We start from the raw sequence: 17,091 nt of genomic DNA, 5'->3' as shown, positions 1-17,091 counted from the left end.
CGCCGGCTCTAACAGGCCGCGCCCATTTCGTTCGGCTAGGCTTTTTAATTGGATGATATTGTCATGTGCCACTTTGCTGTTTGGATAAAAACAGACTGCCAAAAAACTATAAAAGTAGTAGCGGTCACTGACAGCACGAAAAGCCTAACATGCTTTACAGTTAAACATAAGTTTTAAAAACCCCCAACAACAAATAAAAGAGGAGTTATAGAGTTTGGTTAAAAGTTTTTCAATTCATTAGCATGAATACATAAATCAATCAATCAATCAATCAATAAATAAATAAAGGGAAACTATTTTTCTTCAATTTTTCTTCATTTTCTTCAAAAATGCAAAACTCTTAGAATGTTTAACCCAAAATTTCTAAAAAAAAAAAAAAAAAAAAAAAAAAAAAAGAAGAAGAAGAAATAAAAATACAAAAGAAAATTACAAACAAATACAAAAAAAACAACCCAAAAAACAAAAAACCCACTTGTATGCAGGTGATTAATTCCAATATCTTGGAGGTAAGTGGAGCGGCTGCTCCTGGTACAGCTTCTGCCCCTGCTGAGCTCATCACTGGACCCAGTTCAGTTTGCCTACCAACCTGCTGTGGCACCGGAGTGGATGACCGTCATTCACCTCCTACATCGTTCAAAAATCATTTTCACTGAGTTATCCAGTGCCTCTAGAACCATTCTTCCCACAGTTCTGAAGGACAAGCTGGAGAACATAGAAGTGGACCATCACCTCACAACATAGATACTGGACTATCTGACCGACCACAGTATGTGAGAACTCAGGCTGTGTCGGACAGGGTCATCTGTAGTACGGGGGCCTCACATGGAACAGTTCTGACTCCGTTCCTCTTCACCATCTACAATGCAGGCCTCTCCCACAACTCCACCCAGTGCTTCCTGCAGAAGGACGGACAGTGTAGTTTGCTGGGGCAGCAGCATCACTGCTGGGGACAGAACGAGCCTGAACAGGCTGATCCAAAGGACCAGCTCTGTTCTAGGATGCCATCTGGACCCAGTGGAGGTGGTCAGTGACATGATGGCTAAGCTGTCATCCCTACTGAACAACAAGATAAGATAAACTAGGTTTATCTTATCTTATCTTACTTCAGTCACTTTAATTTTAAAACTGTGTAATTTTAAAACTGTATATACTGTATATTCTGTGTATTTATTATTTCAATCTTATTGCCTGTTCTTATTGTCCTTATCTTCAACGTTATGCTGCTCTGTTGTTTGTTAATTGTCCCTTGGGGATAAACAAAGTCTTCTGATTCTGATTCTCTTATCTTTGATAAAACAATTATCATATACATCCCCACTCAGGTGAGGGATCTCCAGCCACTTACCGTCCCTGGTGGTCTAGTGGTTAGGATTCGGCGCTCTCACCGCCGCGGCCCGGGTTCGATTCCCGGTCAGGGAACTAATTTTTTCAAACAATGTCAACTCTGCGCACATTTGAGCACATATCAAAGTCTAACTATGAACTCCTTGGCTCTTTTAACCGGATTTACGCACAAAACTAAATATCCTACTCTCAAAACTCTAGTATCATAAGATATGGTCCTTACTTAAACTTCAATCATAATTTCCAAGAGCAGAGTGTGGAGGACTGCATGGGAAGATCCGAGAAGACATGAGGGTCTACTCGGATGTCTGCATACTGTATATTTTTTATGATCAATACTTGTCCACAGAAACAAATACATGTTGTTATTAGAGCATGTTTCTACCAGCAATTCCTTACATTTTTTATCTTTTAACCAGGTACACTCTCAGAACAGCATTCAGGTCAGATGACCAGATGCGTCTGGTCGGACAGAGTAGCAGATTAAAGCACTGATGAGATCTTATCTCTGCTGTACCTGCACCTAAACTTTGGAACAAACCAGAAGCTCATAGTCAAGCTCATATTCAACACATGTTCAAAACATGTTCACTCTCAACCTCCACTCAGCCTCCATCTGACAATATCAATATTATATGCAGGATTCTGAAGGCGCAAAAAACCGATGCCCACAGTCCCTGGTGGTCTAGTGGTTAGGATTCGGCGCTCTCACCGCCGCGGCCCGGGTTCGATTCCCGGTCAGGGAACTAATTTTGAAAATGTAAGGTCGATGAAAGTTCTGTTCATTCCTACCCTGCGTCAACCCCCCTGCTAAAATCCCGACCTATTACACTAGCCAGATGTTAATTTCCAGAAATGTCTCTCTGTCATAGCTTTGAAAACATGCTCGTATTGTGTCTAATTACAGTATTTTAATAAATTAGTCGTTATTAGCAAAACCCGTTGTTATACGTTCACTGTCTAATAGTGCGCCTCTTCCCTGCTCTGGCCTCTCTTTAATCTTCGCTGCTGCATGCTCGGTCTTGTTGCTCACTGACGTACTGCAGCAGGCTGATTCACTCAACATGATGTCATTCCATATGTCCTCCCTTCTGTCCGGTGTTTACCTGCGTCAAGATGCGCAACGACAGCGGAACTTAAACTACTTCAACTTTCACAATAAAGGTTTTCTTACAAAATCAAGGCTAAATATTTCTATTTGCCTGATAAGATCTTAACTTAAACTTAATACAGTGCTGCCACATAGTGTGAAATGATTCTTATTAGTTTTTATGGCTGGTTGATATTGTAAACAAAAAAAAGATTGCTAAAGAAAAAGAACTGTGAAGCCAAACGAGAGCCTAGCTATGGTTTTGTGGGGCCTTAAATAGAATTTGACATCACCCAAGCTGACCACATCTTGATTGAATTGAAGGTTTGTTTGATGATTCTGTTGATCTTATATTACTGATAAGTATTTATGGAAACATTACTTCACGCTTCTCTCTTTTCTTTTTAGCCCCAGAGGGATAAATCCTTTTGGTAATAGAATAGAATAAAATAGATCTTTGTAGTCACTGTTACAAGAAAAATGAAACATAGTTTGGCATTCTCTGTTGGCACATGTAGATTTACATTCAGATTGTTTTAGCATAGGAGAAGAGATAAAAATAGACATAAGTTTAAGGGCACCTTCTCAGGGAATGTGTGTGACACACAATAACGTTAGTATCTACACAGTAACACAGGCATTTACACACACACACACACACACACACACACACACACACACACACACACACACACACACACACACACACACACACACACACACACACACAAATCTACTTGCAAGTACAGTGTGCATGAATGTGATTCCAGGTCTGACAGTGAAAATGATAACATCAGTAGCATTAAGTTGTCGGTCTATTAACACACTTATGATTAATATTTTGAAAATATTTAATAATATGCTGACAAAAACACAGGCGCTGGAGGTGGTGGAATTGAAGATGTTAACACGTCAATTGGGCGTGACCAGGACGGACAAGATTATAAATGAGTACATCAGAGGGAGACTTTGAAGTGAGTGGTTTGGAGACTGCATTGATTGGCGCCGAAGGTTAATGCTTTTACTTTTGAAGGACACCGGAAGCTATGTGTTCCGCCGCAGTTAGCCTGATGTTTTCTCAGTCGGGGAGTTCACACACAACTACTTGGCAGAGGAATGCAGCACTCGTAGCCAGCCGTACTGTAAGTATCTGTAGTAGAAATCCCTTCACTTTTGTGTGACTAAATATATGCGTTGTTGTCAGTATTTGAGTTACTATGAATCCTTTTCTTTGTCTTTATTAAGCGCTGTGTTTCTACGGGACGCTAATGTTAGCTTCACAGCTAAGCTAGCTGGTTTCCGTCGTCGGGATTCCCTTTATTTCTTTCCTTAAATTCTTTAATCAGTGTTCAGATTGTAATAAGTTAACACGACGATCCCGTTTCACGAGTTTACCTTTGTGTTTGCTTTAAATAGGTCTTCCTTTGTGCCGTTTTTCTTTTATGATGGAAAAGTGCAATATAAACGTCGCAATTTAGCATCTTTTTAAAGTCATTATCTGTGTATTGTCAGTTAAACATTGATTCATTTGGCTCGTAGTTTGTTATCTAGCCAGTGAAAGGTAACATAGTTGGTTGTGTAGTCCCTTTAATTGAGTCGGAGAGCTGATCCTGGGAAGGACATGATGTAGTAGGACTGGTATGCAGAGGTCTGACATCAGCTAAAAAGTCTCCAAAGCAGCGTTGACTCCAAATAAGGATGAAGAAGCCCTAAAGTGCTAACACTGTCTTATCACTTCCTCCATACTCTGTACTCTGTGGTGTCTGTGGCCTCTGTGTCACATATCCACGTTTAAGTTATTTTTTTATTTTTTGGCTGCAGGAAATCTGAAGGCGTTACTCCCATCATCATCATCGTAAGAGTCAGCACACCATGGCTGGCTTCAGACAAGAGGATGTTGAGTTGTACTACGAGATGGGAGAGGAGCTGGGGAGGTAAGCTTTGTGGGCCTGTTTTAAAACGTTTAATTGAAAGCATTATATGTGAAAACCCTGCTTTCTTCTTCATTGCTGTCCTATCCAGCCGTTGTGCTGTGTGCTTCAGTTCATCTGAAAGTGTAAGAACACTTTTTTTGCATTTGTAAGACACATTTTTTAAGTTGTGTAAGCGATGAGTTTTCAGCTTATCAATGCTTTCCATAATTAAAAACAGATCTAAATGTGAAATGCTGCTTGAGATGGATTTTAATGCCAGGTTGGGACTGATCTGAACAGGGCTAGATATTTAATATGTGTGAGCAGCACTGTATTAAATGTCATCTTTAATTCTTTTCTGCTGTGCTGGATAGTTTGTGAATGAGTCATCACATTTTTGGAGATGAAACACAACTTTCTGGCTTACCTTTTTTTTTTTCTGCAGTAATGCAGCAAAAGTGTGACGTCACTGCCTCTCAATGTGCCCTTGCACCTCTGCTGTAGTGTAAGAGAGGGGATGGTGTGTGTGTGTGTGTGTGTGTGTGTGTGTGTGTGTGTGTGTGTGTGTGTGCAGATACTAAATGGATCTAAACCACACTGTTTTATTTACAAATGTCTGTTTTATTCTATGTGGAATAAAACAGAATTTTCTTGTTTTTAGTTGTGTTAATGATTGTTTTGTTGTGCTGACAACACACTGTTTTGCTTTCTTGAGCTTCAGTCAGAGATTTTAACTTCTGTTTGGATAACAGACATTTAATTTAATTCTGGATGGAGCACTTTCAGTGGCAGAAACTTTTTGTCACTCATCCAAGTAATTTCTTCAGTTCAGTCTCTTCTGACTGCAGATTGCAGTACCACTGATTAACAATGGGCTGTGAGGTCAGTTTCATGATCATTGATCAATGCCCAAGAGTACCTTTGTTAGGACGGTGTTCTCTCTGTGTTGTAGTGTCCTGATGACACATTTGTGCTCTAGTGGATGATGAGAGTCAAAACCTTAAATGCTGATCCGTGTGCGTTGGTTTACGGTACACGTCGACTTTTAACTGTGCCCCATTACTGATGGAAATTTCACAGTCTAAGAAGGCTAGCACAGCACAGTTGGATCAGGCTTAAGCAGTATTTACACTTGTAGGCCAGTGGCCAGTGACTCTTTCAATGATGAGGATGTACACATCCTGGACAGGGAACATTTATGTGAAAATGGAAAGACCATCTCGGAATTGAGGAAGGAGCTCAGGGTACATCTTTCACCATGTTACAATGCTGTGATTGCAGGCCATTGATCAGTGGCCATGATAATATGCACATCAATGATCATGAAACAATTGTTAATCAGTGGTGCTAGTTTTGATCATCATCATGTGCGGTTTGTTGGTGAATTTTGGCTCATGCTTCTTCACTATGTTGCTTTAGTTTATTGAGACATTGGACATTCATTTATCACAGCTGTCTTGAGGTCTTTTCACAGCATTTCAGTCTGGTTGAGATGTCAGTTTTAATTTACTGTGGCAACACCTTCATTTTTTTTTCAGTCATTCTGTTGGAGATTTGTTGCTGTGCTTGGGGCCATGTCCTGCTCCATGACCCAGTTTCAGCCAAGCTTTAGCTGTTGGACAGATGGCCTCACATTTGACTCTAGAATACGTTGGTATACAGAAGAGTTTGTGGTTAAGTCAGTGACTGCAAGGTGCCCGTGTCCTGTGGCTGCATTACAAGGCTGGATCATCACCCCTCCACCACAGTGTCTGACAGTTGATGTGTTGTGTTTGATTTTGCTATATGTTGGTGTGCATTATGGCCAGATATCTCCACTTTGGTCTTGTATGTCCAAAGCAGATTGTTTCTGAAGTCCTGTGGTTTGTTCAGATGCAATTTTGCAAACCTAAGTTTTGCTGCCATGTTTTTGGTTTTTTCCCCAAAAATTTAACAAACTTTAACATTTAACATGTTAACTGAGCTCTCTAGAGTCTGAGATGTAGTTCTTGGGTGTGTTTTGCAGTTTACTTGAGCGTTGAATGGTCTGATGTTAGGGTGAATTTGCTAGGATCTAAACTTCTGGGATGACTTAATCCTAAAGATCAGCAAACTCCCAAAACGTCTGCTTTTATAGAGGTCCTCACACTTACTGTTGATTGGTTGATCAAGTACATTTGATGACCCTCTTAATTCCTATGGAAGCAGAAAGGGTGTGCTTTGTTTGCCATAGGACTAGGGCTGCCACGATTAGTCGACTAGTCACAATTACGTCGACTATTAAAATCGTCGCTGACTAATTTAATAGTCGACGCGTCGTTTGAAGCTTTGTAAGATCCCAAAAGACGCAGGAATAAGTAGTAGGATTTAAGAGCCACCATTCTCCTGAATTTCCACCCGGACAACAAAATTGAAAAACCATATCGCAGAATTCATAGCGCGACCCAGCCAATTCCAGTTTTCAACAATGGCGGCAGCTACTTAGTTTTAATATCACTCTTATTTCTCTTTTAACATATTTTCAGGTGAGAATGTAGCCGTGTAAACTTCAAATATCTGAGCCGACCGACACATCGTTTTCAAACCCCCGCGGTCTTTCGCTACTCGGGTTAAACATGATATACAAGTCACTTTGATAACTTAAAAATGTTATTTTTTTGGCTTTTTCAGTGTTTTATTTGTTCGTGAGTAAATCGGTTTGACTGAGATTAAAGTTATTAGATTAAATAAAATTTACCTTTATTAATCCCTCGGGAGGGTTCCTCCGGGGTTTTCACACAGCTGAATAAACATCAAGCAGAAAACTAATTAAAGAAAGTGTGAGACGGTCGAGAGTTTACGCCAGAGCCCGGTTATATTCTAGATAGCAAGGAGCAGACGGCAGAGTTTCACTCCACCGAGGGAGCTCGTGCCATACTACCCGGCTTTCTTTAGACCGCGAAGGCCGGGTCCTCAGGTGGAAGCAGCCTCTGAATTTGGACACCCCCGCTGTTTCCGGGCCGGTGTTCTGGGAATCCATCCTACCCGACAAACCATCCTACCCGTTGTTTCTGCGCATGCGCACAACACGAAATTAAGTGGCAAACCATCCTACCTTTGTGAATGTGACCTACAACCATAATTTAACAGCTAAATTTAGTGGAAAATTGTCCTACCTTTGTGAATATGAGCCAGAAGCATACTTTAACGGCTAAAATTAAGTGGCAAATCATCCTACCTTTGTTAATAAGAGCTAGAAACATACTCTGACGGGTGAAATTAAGTGCCAAACCATGCTACCTTTGTGAATGTTACCTATAAGCATACTTTAACGGGTAAAATGAAGTGGCAAACCACCCTGGCTTTAAGAATATAAGCTACAAGCATACTCTGATGGGCAACATTAAGTGGCAAACCGTCATACCTACTTAAATTTGTGCTGGAATTACTCTGTGACTGCAGAAATGTGCATAAACTACCTACGGTAGGACGTTTTTGCCAAAGTAGGATGGTTTGTCAGAACACGGGTCAATAATAACGGTGACATTTAACGTATTTTATCCGATAAATAAACACTGTAAACTGTATTTATCATCACCACCCCCCCCCCCCCCCCCCAACAGCCCTTTTGAATGTCTCTCTAAATCTGAGGTCTCAAGGTTGGCAAGTATGGCCACAACACCTCACTCTTGGAGCACTTTTTTGCCACATGTATCACAAACCACGTCTCAGCTGTTTGTGGAAGTAAAATGCGTCCGCACAATTACACTCAGCCATTGTTGTGAGTGCGCACACCAAGGGGCTGCGAGACATTTATACAGCCGTATTTCGCACATGACTATGAAAGGCGGAAGAGGAAGTAGTTCCTTTGAATGTAGACGATCTGAATGTTATAGTTTCTTTCCACTGTGTTCCTGTTAATGATAAACTATAAATTTACTCTAAATTACTAAAATATCGATATTTTAATGTGAGAATCGATTCTAGAACATAAATGATTGGTATCGGAGGAATCGATATTTCAGGATCGATCCGCACATCACTACTGCTCAGTTGTCAACAATGGTGGCAGCTAGTTAGTGTTAATATTACTCTTATTATTCTTTCTGGGTCACAAAATAAACGTTTAACATATTTTCAGGCGAAAATATCTGCTCAGTTTATCAAGACATCACATATTTTCAAAAGCGCTCCGACGTTTTGTGCTCCGACGTGGGTAACGGACGTCTCACCAGCTCGATAGCTAGCCGGAGTTCAAGGCTCACTAGAGCCGTGAGAACACCGGACTCCCGGCAAATCGTTTTCAAACCCACCGCTGTCTTTCGCTACTCAGGTTAAATATATATAAGTCACTTAGACAACTTAAATATGTTATTGTTTGGCTTTTTTTTTAGTATTTTATTTGTTCCTGAGTAAATCGGTTTGGCTGAGATTGAAGTTATAGTTTTTACACAGCTGAATAAACGTCAAGCAGACAGCTGATTATCAGCTGTCTGCTCTGTGTAACACTAGATACAACTGAGGTTATTAGCTAACAGCATTTAGAGGTCTTTGCTGATAAATATCTATGATGATAGACAGACATGCAGTGCCTTCTGCTTAAGAAACATCTTTTTTTTTTTTCCCCATCACAACATGAGGTAGGAGAACATTGCGTTGACATCTCTCTGATCTTTCCTCTCTGCAGCGGACAGTTTGCCATCGTCCGTAAGTGCAAGGAGAAGAGCACAGGCATCGAGTACGCAGCCAAGTTTATCAAGAAGCGGCGGCTGTCGTCCAGCCGGCGGGGGGTGAGCCGCGAAGAGATCGAGCGCGAGGTCAACATCCTGCGCGAGATCCAGCACAGCAACATCATCACCCTGCATGACATCTTTGAAAACAAGACGGATGTGATCCTGATCCTGGAGCTGGTGTCTGGAGGAGAGCTGTTCGACTTCCTGGCAGAGAAAGAATCTCTGACTGAGGAGGAGGCCACGCAGTTTCTCAAGCAGATCTTGGATGGCGTTCAGTATCTCCACTCCAAACGCATCGCTCACTTCGACCTCAAGGTCAGCACTGAGGGGAAACTTGAGGGGCTCTTATACAGCGGTGGTAGATGACATGTTGGTGAGAGCAGACAAACACGGCTGCCCTGATTCTTTTGGGCTAAAAACATGGTAAAATATATTTTGGGCTAAATATCTTAACATTAATGAAATCATATTTTCAGGGAGGACTACTCTCAATGGGGTTAATGTACTAATCTCATTTTTGATAGCTAAAAGTTAGACATAAGCTTCTAATAAAGGAAAAGACTACTAATCTTTATCAATAAAGATACGGTGACCAAAGCCTTTAAACTGTACTGCAACATTTAACTTCACGAGGATAGAATAAAAATCGTATAATAGGATTATTTCTGTATTATTTTAGTTGGTGGATGATGGCATGTACAGGAGCAAAGCTTATTTTTATGGACTTGTATGCAAGCTGCTGACAGTGGTGATAAAATGCAAGTGTCACGGTTCAAAAGCTCAAGTAGAAAATGCTGCTTTGTCAGTGTCTAATGTCATCGACTCGCCCTCCTCCTCCTTTCAGTGATATAGTTGTTTTGTTTTTTTCTCCATTTTTTTTTATCTTTCAGCCTGAGAATATCATGCTGCTGGACAAGAATGTCCCCAACCCCAGGATCAAGCTAATAGATTTTGGGATCGCTCATCAGATCAAAGCAGGAAACGAGTTCAAGAACATCTTTGGAACACCAGAGTTTGTTGGTGAGAGCCCGTGGCCTCCTAAATATTCACTTCCAGCCTTGTGCCAGATTGTTTCCATGCAGTGAGTCAGACCCTGTGAGAGGGTGATCGTGGCTTCAGATTACATCTGCTTTGAATTAAAGGGCTCATTCCTGTGTTTTACAGCACCAGAAATAGTCAACTATGAGCCACTTGGACTGGAGGCAGACATGTGGTAAGATACCAACCTGTTTTTTTTTTTTTTGTTTTTGTTTTTTTTTTGTTTCCCCCCCACTTTCTGAAGCTGTGGTTTAACCTAACAGTTTTTACTGATCTTTATTTATCCTCTCGTCTCTGCAGGAGCATTGGTGTCATCACGTATATTCTGTGAGTGAAGCTTATAGTTTGTAAAAAAACAGAAACCACCTGATTCTTCAAAACGGGCTCTAAAGTAAAGTTTCTGACTGGTTACAGGTTGAGCGGTGCCTCGCCGTTTCTGGGCGAGACCAAACAAGAGACGCTGACCAACATCTCAGCTGTCAACTACGACTTCGATGAGGAGTATTTCAGCAACACCAGCGAGCTGGCGAAGGACTTCATACGCCGTTTGCTAGTAAAGGATCCTAAGTAAGAATATCTTTATGATTTTTATCCAATGCTTGTTGATGTCACAATTCCAGAAATGTATTAGCTATAGCACATTGTTGTCGTCTGCTGTGATGAGCTTTTTTCTAGACTTGCAGAATTTTAACTTTTGCTTATTTACCTTGATCAATCAATCAGCGGTCGCTCAGCTGCAGCGGGAAGATAAAAAATTCTTAAATACGTAGTGTAATGATTGTAGAACATGCAGAAACTGAAAAAATGCAGCACACTAAATCAACAAACACGCGCATGGTGAATCTCTCTCTCTCTCTATATATATATATATATATATATATATATATATATATATATATATATATATATATATATATATATATATATATATATATATATATATATATATATATATATATATATATATAGATAAATATATCTATATGAATGTACAATTTGCATAGAATATTTGTATACTTCATGCAGATGCTGGCACTCACAGTGCCCTGGTCTTCAGCATTTAACCAACACTAATGGATTTTCTTTTGCAGGAAAAGAATGACCATTGATGACAGTCTTGAGCACCCCTGGATTAAGGTTTGCAGTTTAAGTCTTTGTTTACATCTTTATAGATTAAACATTCAGTGAAGTGGGAAAAAAATTGAAGAACTTCATGTGAAATTTCACATCTGATAATCAGGCCAACTGAAAATATGACTCTTTTTACTCCCATCTTTTGGTTCTTGTCATCAAATTCTTGCTCGTTTTTCAGACCTGTACCTTTTTACCTCTTCAGGTCATTAAGAGGCGGAACGTACGCCAGGAGGACAGAGATCACAAGACTGAGCGCCGGCGCCTGAAGACTACTCGTCTCAAGGAGTATACCATCAAGTCCCACTCCAGCATGCCTCCGAACAACACCTACGCCAACTTTGAGCGCTTCTCCCAGGTGCTCGAGGAGATTGCGGCGGCTGAGGAAGGCCTGAAGGAGTTGGAGCGCAACCAGCGCTCTTGCCGCGAGGACGTGGCAGCGCTGCTATCGATATATGAGGAGAAGGAGGGGTGGTACAAGGAAGAGAACCAGAGCATCTCTGGCAACCTGAACCACATCCGCCAAGAGCTGCAGCGCACGCAGACGCAGCGCAAGAAGTGCCAGGAGGACGCGCGGGTCACTATGCAGTCGGCCAACATCCTCAAGCGCAAGTTTGGGCGCCTGGAGAACCGCTACGAGGTCCTGGCCGAGCAGGTGGCCTCCGAGGTCCGCTGGGTGGAGGAGCTGGTGAAGTCAATATCGGCAGAGAAGGACGGCCTCAGCTCTGGCAGCACGCCGTGAGCGGCGCTGACATCCAGCAGTGAGGGTTTCATCATCAAGCTTTCATCTTGCCTGTCGTCTCTGCTCGTGCACTACACAGCGGAGTTTGAGAGGGTCAGTCGTCATCATAAGCTACGCCGCCGCTGTCGCCCATCAGAAAGGGAAAAAATAAATAAATAAAAATCCTACTTTTGTCACGTTTGAGAGAACAAGAAGCAGAGAGGCAACATGTGGAAGCCATTCCTCTTTGAAAAATCATTCCTGTGTCAATGAATTTATTTAGATTTTTACTAATTTCATGTACTGTAATTCAGCTGTTTGCTTGTTTTGGGGTTGTTTTTGTTTGTTTGTTTTTTGTTTTGTTTTGTTTTTTACACAGAAATGAATTCATTTGTTTACTTGGTTATTATTATACCTGGTTATTATTTTAAAAATTGGTCTTAACTTCCTGTTGCTTTAAAAGCCTTCACTCTCCAATCATCTGTTCCCGCCTCAGGTCACATGAGAAAGCTTCACAATATTCGGTGTATAGTTTCAGGTTTGAGGCATTAGGTGGTATTTATTTTTTGCCTTTTTACATTTCAAATGACTTTAAAATTCATATTTGGGACGTGTAACTATAAATTATGCAAACCCTCAGCACAAAATAAAAGTTTTAGGGCTTTATTTTAATGTCTGATTATTATTTTTTTAAGTTTATTGAACATTTCTGGGAAAAATAAACAGATTACATATCAAACAGAGGCAGTTTTTAGACTTTAGGGTTAGTTTTTCACAAGTTACATTAACAAAGGTTTTGGGGTTTGTTTTTTTTGTGCACCTCAGACATTTTAATGCAAAAGAAATCACCAGCAAAGTAGAGCAATAATTATTTTAATCAGTTTTATTTCAATCAGAGACTTTGCAAATGTTATTTCTTATCTTTTCCTTTGTTTTGCTCAAAGTCAAAATAGTCTGGAAGAGAGTCTCTGTTTTACCTGTAATTGGTATCAAATTACATGTTTTTTCCCCAGTAAGTGTCCCAGGAAACAATTTGTAAGTTGTCGTTTCTTGAATGAAATGGAGCAGTGGGAAAACCAGATCTGGGAATGTATATACTCGTCTTTGCAGTGCCTGTAATCTCATTGACCTTATTGCCTCTGTGAGCACTCATCCGTCACCCAGTGAACATCATCTGCTCAGTGTCTTAAAACGCAGTGACTTTTGCACAAGCAGCCTTGTAAACCAAATAGTGTGCATGGAAACTCCGTACGTATGCTCTAAATCCCTGCGCACCTTAAATGCTCCATCGATGAGTTCCACATTCAGCCGACACATTCCACATGTACAGCATAGAAGGCATTGTTGTATAATCTGTAGTATTTTTCTGTAGAGAAATGTATCCATTTGCACTTATGAGTGTAGAGGAATTTTAATGTATTTTAATCTGTCTGTTGATGTAAGAAAGAGCTGTAAAGCATCTGTCCAGACTCGTTTCAAGCAAATAAAAGTGACACTTCAACCAAAGCTTACCTGTGTGTAGATTATTATTCATTTTATCACGCTAGCACAACACCATGATGCATTCAACATTACAGGAGTTAAATCGCTTAAAGTGAATACCTTTTTTTTTAAATAAAATGTCTTTTCTTTTTGAGAAACTTAAAAATTACAGTGGGGCAAAAAAGTATTTAGTCAGCCACCAATTGTGCAAGTTCCCCCACCTAAAATGATGACAGAGGTCAGTAATTTGCACCAGAGGTACACTTCAACTGTGAGAGACAGAATGTGAAAAAAAAAAATCCATGAATCCACATGGTAGGATTTGTAAAGTATTTATTCGTAAATTAGGGTGGAAAATAAGTATTTGGTCAATAACAAAAATACAACTCAATACTTTGTAACATAACCTTTGTTGGCAATAACAGAGGTCAAACGTTTACTATAGGTCTTTACCAGGTTTGCACACACAGTAGCTGGTATTTTGGCCCATTCCTCCATGCAGATCTTCTCGAGAGCAGTGATGTTTTGGGGCTGTCGCCGAGCAACACGGACTTTCAACTCCCGCCACAGATTTTCTATGGGGTTGAGGTCTGGAGACTGGCTAGGCCACTCCAGGACTTTCAAATGCTTCTTACGGAGCCACTCCTTTGTTGCCCGGGCGGTGTGTTTTGGATCATTGTCATGTTGGAAGACCCAGCCTCGTTTCATCTTCAAAGTTCTCACTGATGGAAGGAGGTTTTGGCTCAAAATCTCACGATACATGGCCCCATTCATTCTGTCCTTAACACGGATCAGTCGTCCTGTCCCCTTGGCAGAAAAACAGCCCCATAGCATGATGTTTCCACCCCCATGCTTCACAGTAGGTATGGTGTTCTTGGGATGCAACTCAGTATTCTTCTTCCTCCAAACACGACGAGTTGAGTTTATACCAAAAAGTTCTACTTTGGCTTCATCTGACCACATGACATTCTCCCAATCCTCTGCTGTATCATCCATGTGCTCTCTGGCAAACTTCAGACGGGCCTGGACATGTACTGGCTTCAGCAGCGGAACACGTCTGGCACTGCGGGATTTGATTCCCTGCCGTTGTAGTGTGTTACTGATGGTGACCTTTGTTACTTTGGTCCCAGCTCTCTGCAGGTCTTTCACCAGGTCCCCCCGTGTGGTTCTGGGATCTTTGCTCACCGTTCTCATGATCATTTTGACCCCACGGGATGAGATCTTGCGTGGAGCCCCAGATCGAGGGAGATTATCATGGATTTCTAGTGTGGTTCCCCAGCTGCACCAAGGCCGATCAGCAAGCACTCCAGCGGGTGGTGAAAGAAGCTGGCAGAATTATTGGAACAAGTCTGCCAGAGATCAGTAATATCTTCCCCACTCGCTGTCTGAGGAGGGTGCACAGTATCCTGCGGGACCAACATCACCCTGCGCGCCACCTTTTCCATCTGCTGCCCTCAGGGAGAAGGTACAGGTCTATACAGGCCAGAACATCCAGACTGGCCAACAGCCTGTATCCACAGGCTGTGAGGCTCCTGAACTCTCTGCCCCCCTCTCACGGACAATAACCATATCCAACTTCTTAATTGCAATGAACTGGTCTGCATTGGTGCATCATATCTTTATTCTCTTCCCCCTCCTGCCCCCCCCCCCCTCTTTCTTAAATAGATAACTATCATATCTGATATCATATCTCACAGTACAATAATATTGAATGGGTTGCATTGTTGTATTTTGTCATGTTTCTCAGGTCTTTGTCTGAATTTCTACGAACATTATTGCTAAGGATTGTCTTATTGCATTGGAGTCACACTGGGTTAAATATGTACACTTGGGTTTTAAGGGGTATTTATTATTTTCTTCTTTTTTGGGTTGTATGGAAGCCCCAAACGCAATTTCATTGTTCTTGACAATGACAATAAATAAATAAATACTAAATTATCAGTGGTCTTGTATGTCTTCCATTTTCTGATGATTGCTCCCACAGTTGATTTTTTCACACCAAGCTGCTTGCCTATTGTAGATTCACTCTTCCCAGTCTGGTGCAGGTCTACAATACTTTTCCTGGTGTCCTTCGAAAGCTCTTTGGTCTTGGCCATGGCGGAGTTTGGAGTCTGACTGTTTGAGGCTGTGGACAGGTGTCTTTTATACAGATGATGGGTTCAAACAGGTGCCATTCATACAGGTAACGAGTGGGGGACAGAAAAGCTTCTTACAGAAGACGTTACAGGTCTGTGAGAGCCAGAGATTTTCCTTGTTTGAGGTGACCAAATACTTATTTTCCACCCTAATTTACGAATAAATTCTTTACAAATCCTACCATCTGAATTTTTTCCCACATTCTGTCTCTCACAGTTGAAGTGTACCTCTGGTGCAAATTACTGACCTCTGTCATCATTTTAAGTGGGGGAACTTGCACAATCGGTGGCTGACTAAATACTTTTTTGCCCCACTGTATGTCCATAATTATCTGGACTATGACAAATTAGGTTTTGTCTCTGCCTTCAGCTTTGCATTTGATAACTGAAAATCATGCTGTGTTGGGCTGAAGTCATCGACCCATCATCAATATAAACACCAGCAGTCATGCATGCCCATACCATAATACCGCCTCCACCATCGCTGAAACTTGTCTGAGCCCCTCTCTGTTTATGCTCCAGGAAAAACCATGAGGTCTAGCTCAAACTTAATGCTATCCATCCCATGGACTCATCTCAAATCTCGTGGTGATAGAGCCTTCTCTGTGGCAGGTCCCAGACTTTGGAATAGTCTTCCCCTAAATATTATATTAATATAAAATAGATCTGCACAAATAGTTGATCCATTTAAATCACTACTAACAACACATTTTTATGCCCTGGCTTTTAACACACAAGCATTTGTCTTATTTAATAGTCTTAGTTATAGTTTTAATTCTTTTATTGTCCTATCATTGCTTTATATTGTTATTGTTGTTTTACATCGTTTCTTTTTAATGGCATTTTTATATTGTTAAACACTTTGTGCAGCATCGTCTGTCTGGAAATGTGTTACATAAATAAATTTCACCTTAAATCAAATTTCCTGTTCTCCAGTGTAACCGGTGGCTTGCACCTTGTTGTAAGCACTCTGTATTTACATCTGTGAAGTCATCTTTTGATTGTAGACCTTAACGGTAATACTAATACCTCCTAAAGAAGTTAGGTGTTGGAAGGCTGCTTTTGTTAACAGTGAAACAATTCTGTCATCATCCACTTTAGCCGTCTCCTGTGGTCTTTGCATTCCTTCATTTAAAAAAAAAAAAAAAAAATGAACCAGATGGTTGTTTTGGCCACTTTAAGGTTTTGTTGTCTCTCTGGTTTATTTTAGCCCAATCATGACATAAACATTTCTTTGGCTCTCACATTGAGAGTTTGGGTGACTTCAGATCTTTTATGTGCTTAATTTGTTCACAAAGTGTCTATTTATTTGTCGTGAGGTTCAATAAACACTCGCTTTAAAAAAAAAAAAAAAAAAAAAAAAAAATTCTGATACTTATTTCATTGTTTAGGCTTTACAGGTTTAAACTAGTGTCAGCGTTAATCTCGTTAAAATGATGTTGCATTAACGCAGCAAATCTCAGTTAGCGAGTAAGCACAGATCGCTCTGTGCGTGGGGCAGCCCCTCGCAGTTATGCCGTTAACGTCATTTTGACGAGATTAAACG

At 40.9% G+C, this 17,091-nt stretch overlaps 1 protein-coding gene across 1 annotated transcript; it reads left to right on the top strand.

Moving 5' to 3' along the window:
* Positions 1-3,441: 3,441 nt before the first annotated feature.
* dapk3 (death-associated protein kinase 3) lies at positions 3,442-13,434 on the top strand. Its single transcript, XM_080861454.1, has 9 exons — positions 3,442-3,576; positions 4,256-4,368; positions 8,993-9,353; positions 9,929-10,058; positions 10,203-10,251; positions 10,377-10,403; positions 10,491-10,643; positions 11,168-11,213; positions 11,413-13,434. The coding sequence occupies exons 2-9, from the start codon at positions 4,307-4,309 to the stop codon at positions 11,947-11,949; spliced, it is 1,365 nt and encodes a 454-aa protein (XP_080717580.1). The 5' UTR covers positions 3,442-3,576; positions 4,256-4,306; the 3' UTR covers positions 11,950-13,434.
* Positions 13,435-17,091: the final 3,657 nt, after the last annotated feature.

This window comes from Rhamphochromis sp. 'chilingali', assembly GCF_963969265.1.
Source record: "Rhamphochromis sp. 'chilingali' genome assembly, chromosome: 16".
In the NCBI taxonomy this organism is placed as follows: Eukaryota; Metazoa; Chordata; class Actinopteri; order Cichliformes; family Cichlidae; genus Rhamphochromis; species Rhamphochromis sp. 'chilingali'.
The sequence above is the reverse complement of the archived record's forward strand: the minus strand, read 5'-3'. Positions and strand labels throughout refer to the sequence as shown.

Bases quoted from the DNA above. Each gene is read 5' to 3' on its own strand.
- dapk3 (XM_080861454.1), top strand. From the start codon at position 4,307: ATGGCTGGCTTCAGACAAGAGGATGTTGAGTTGTACTACGAGATGGGA. The intron at 4,369-8,992 runs GTAAGCTTTGTG...TCCTCTCTGCAG, and splicing joins ATGGGAGAGGAGCTGGGGAG to CGGACAGTTTGCCATCGTCC. The intron at 10,644-11,167 runs GTAAGAATATCT...TTTCTTTTGCAG, and splicing joins TTGCTAGTAAAGGATCCTAA to GAAAAGAATGACCATTGATG.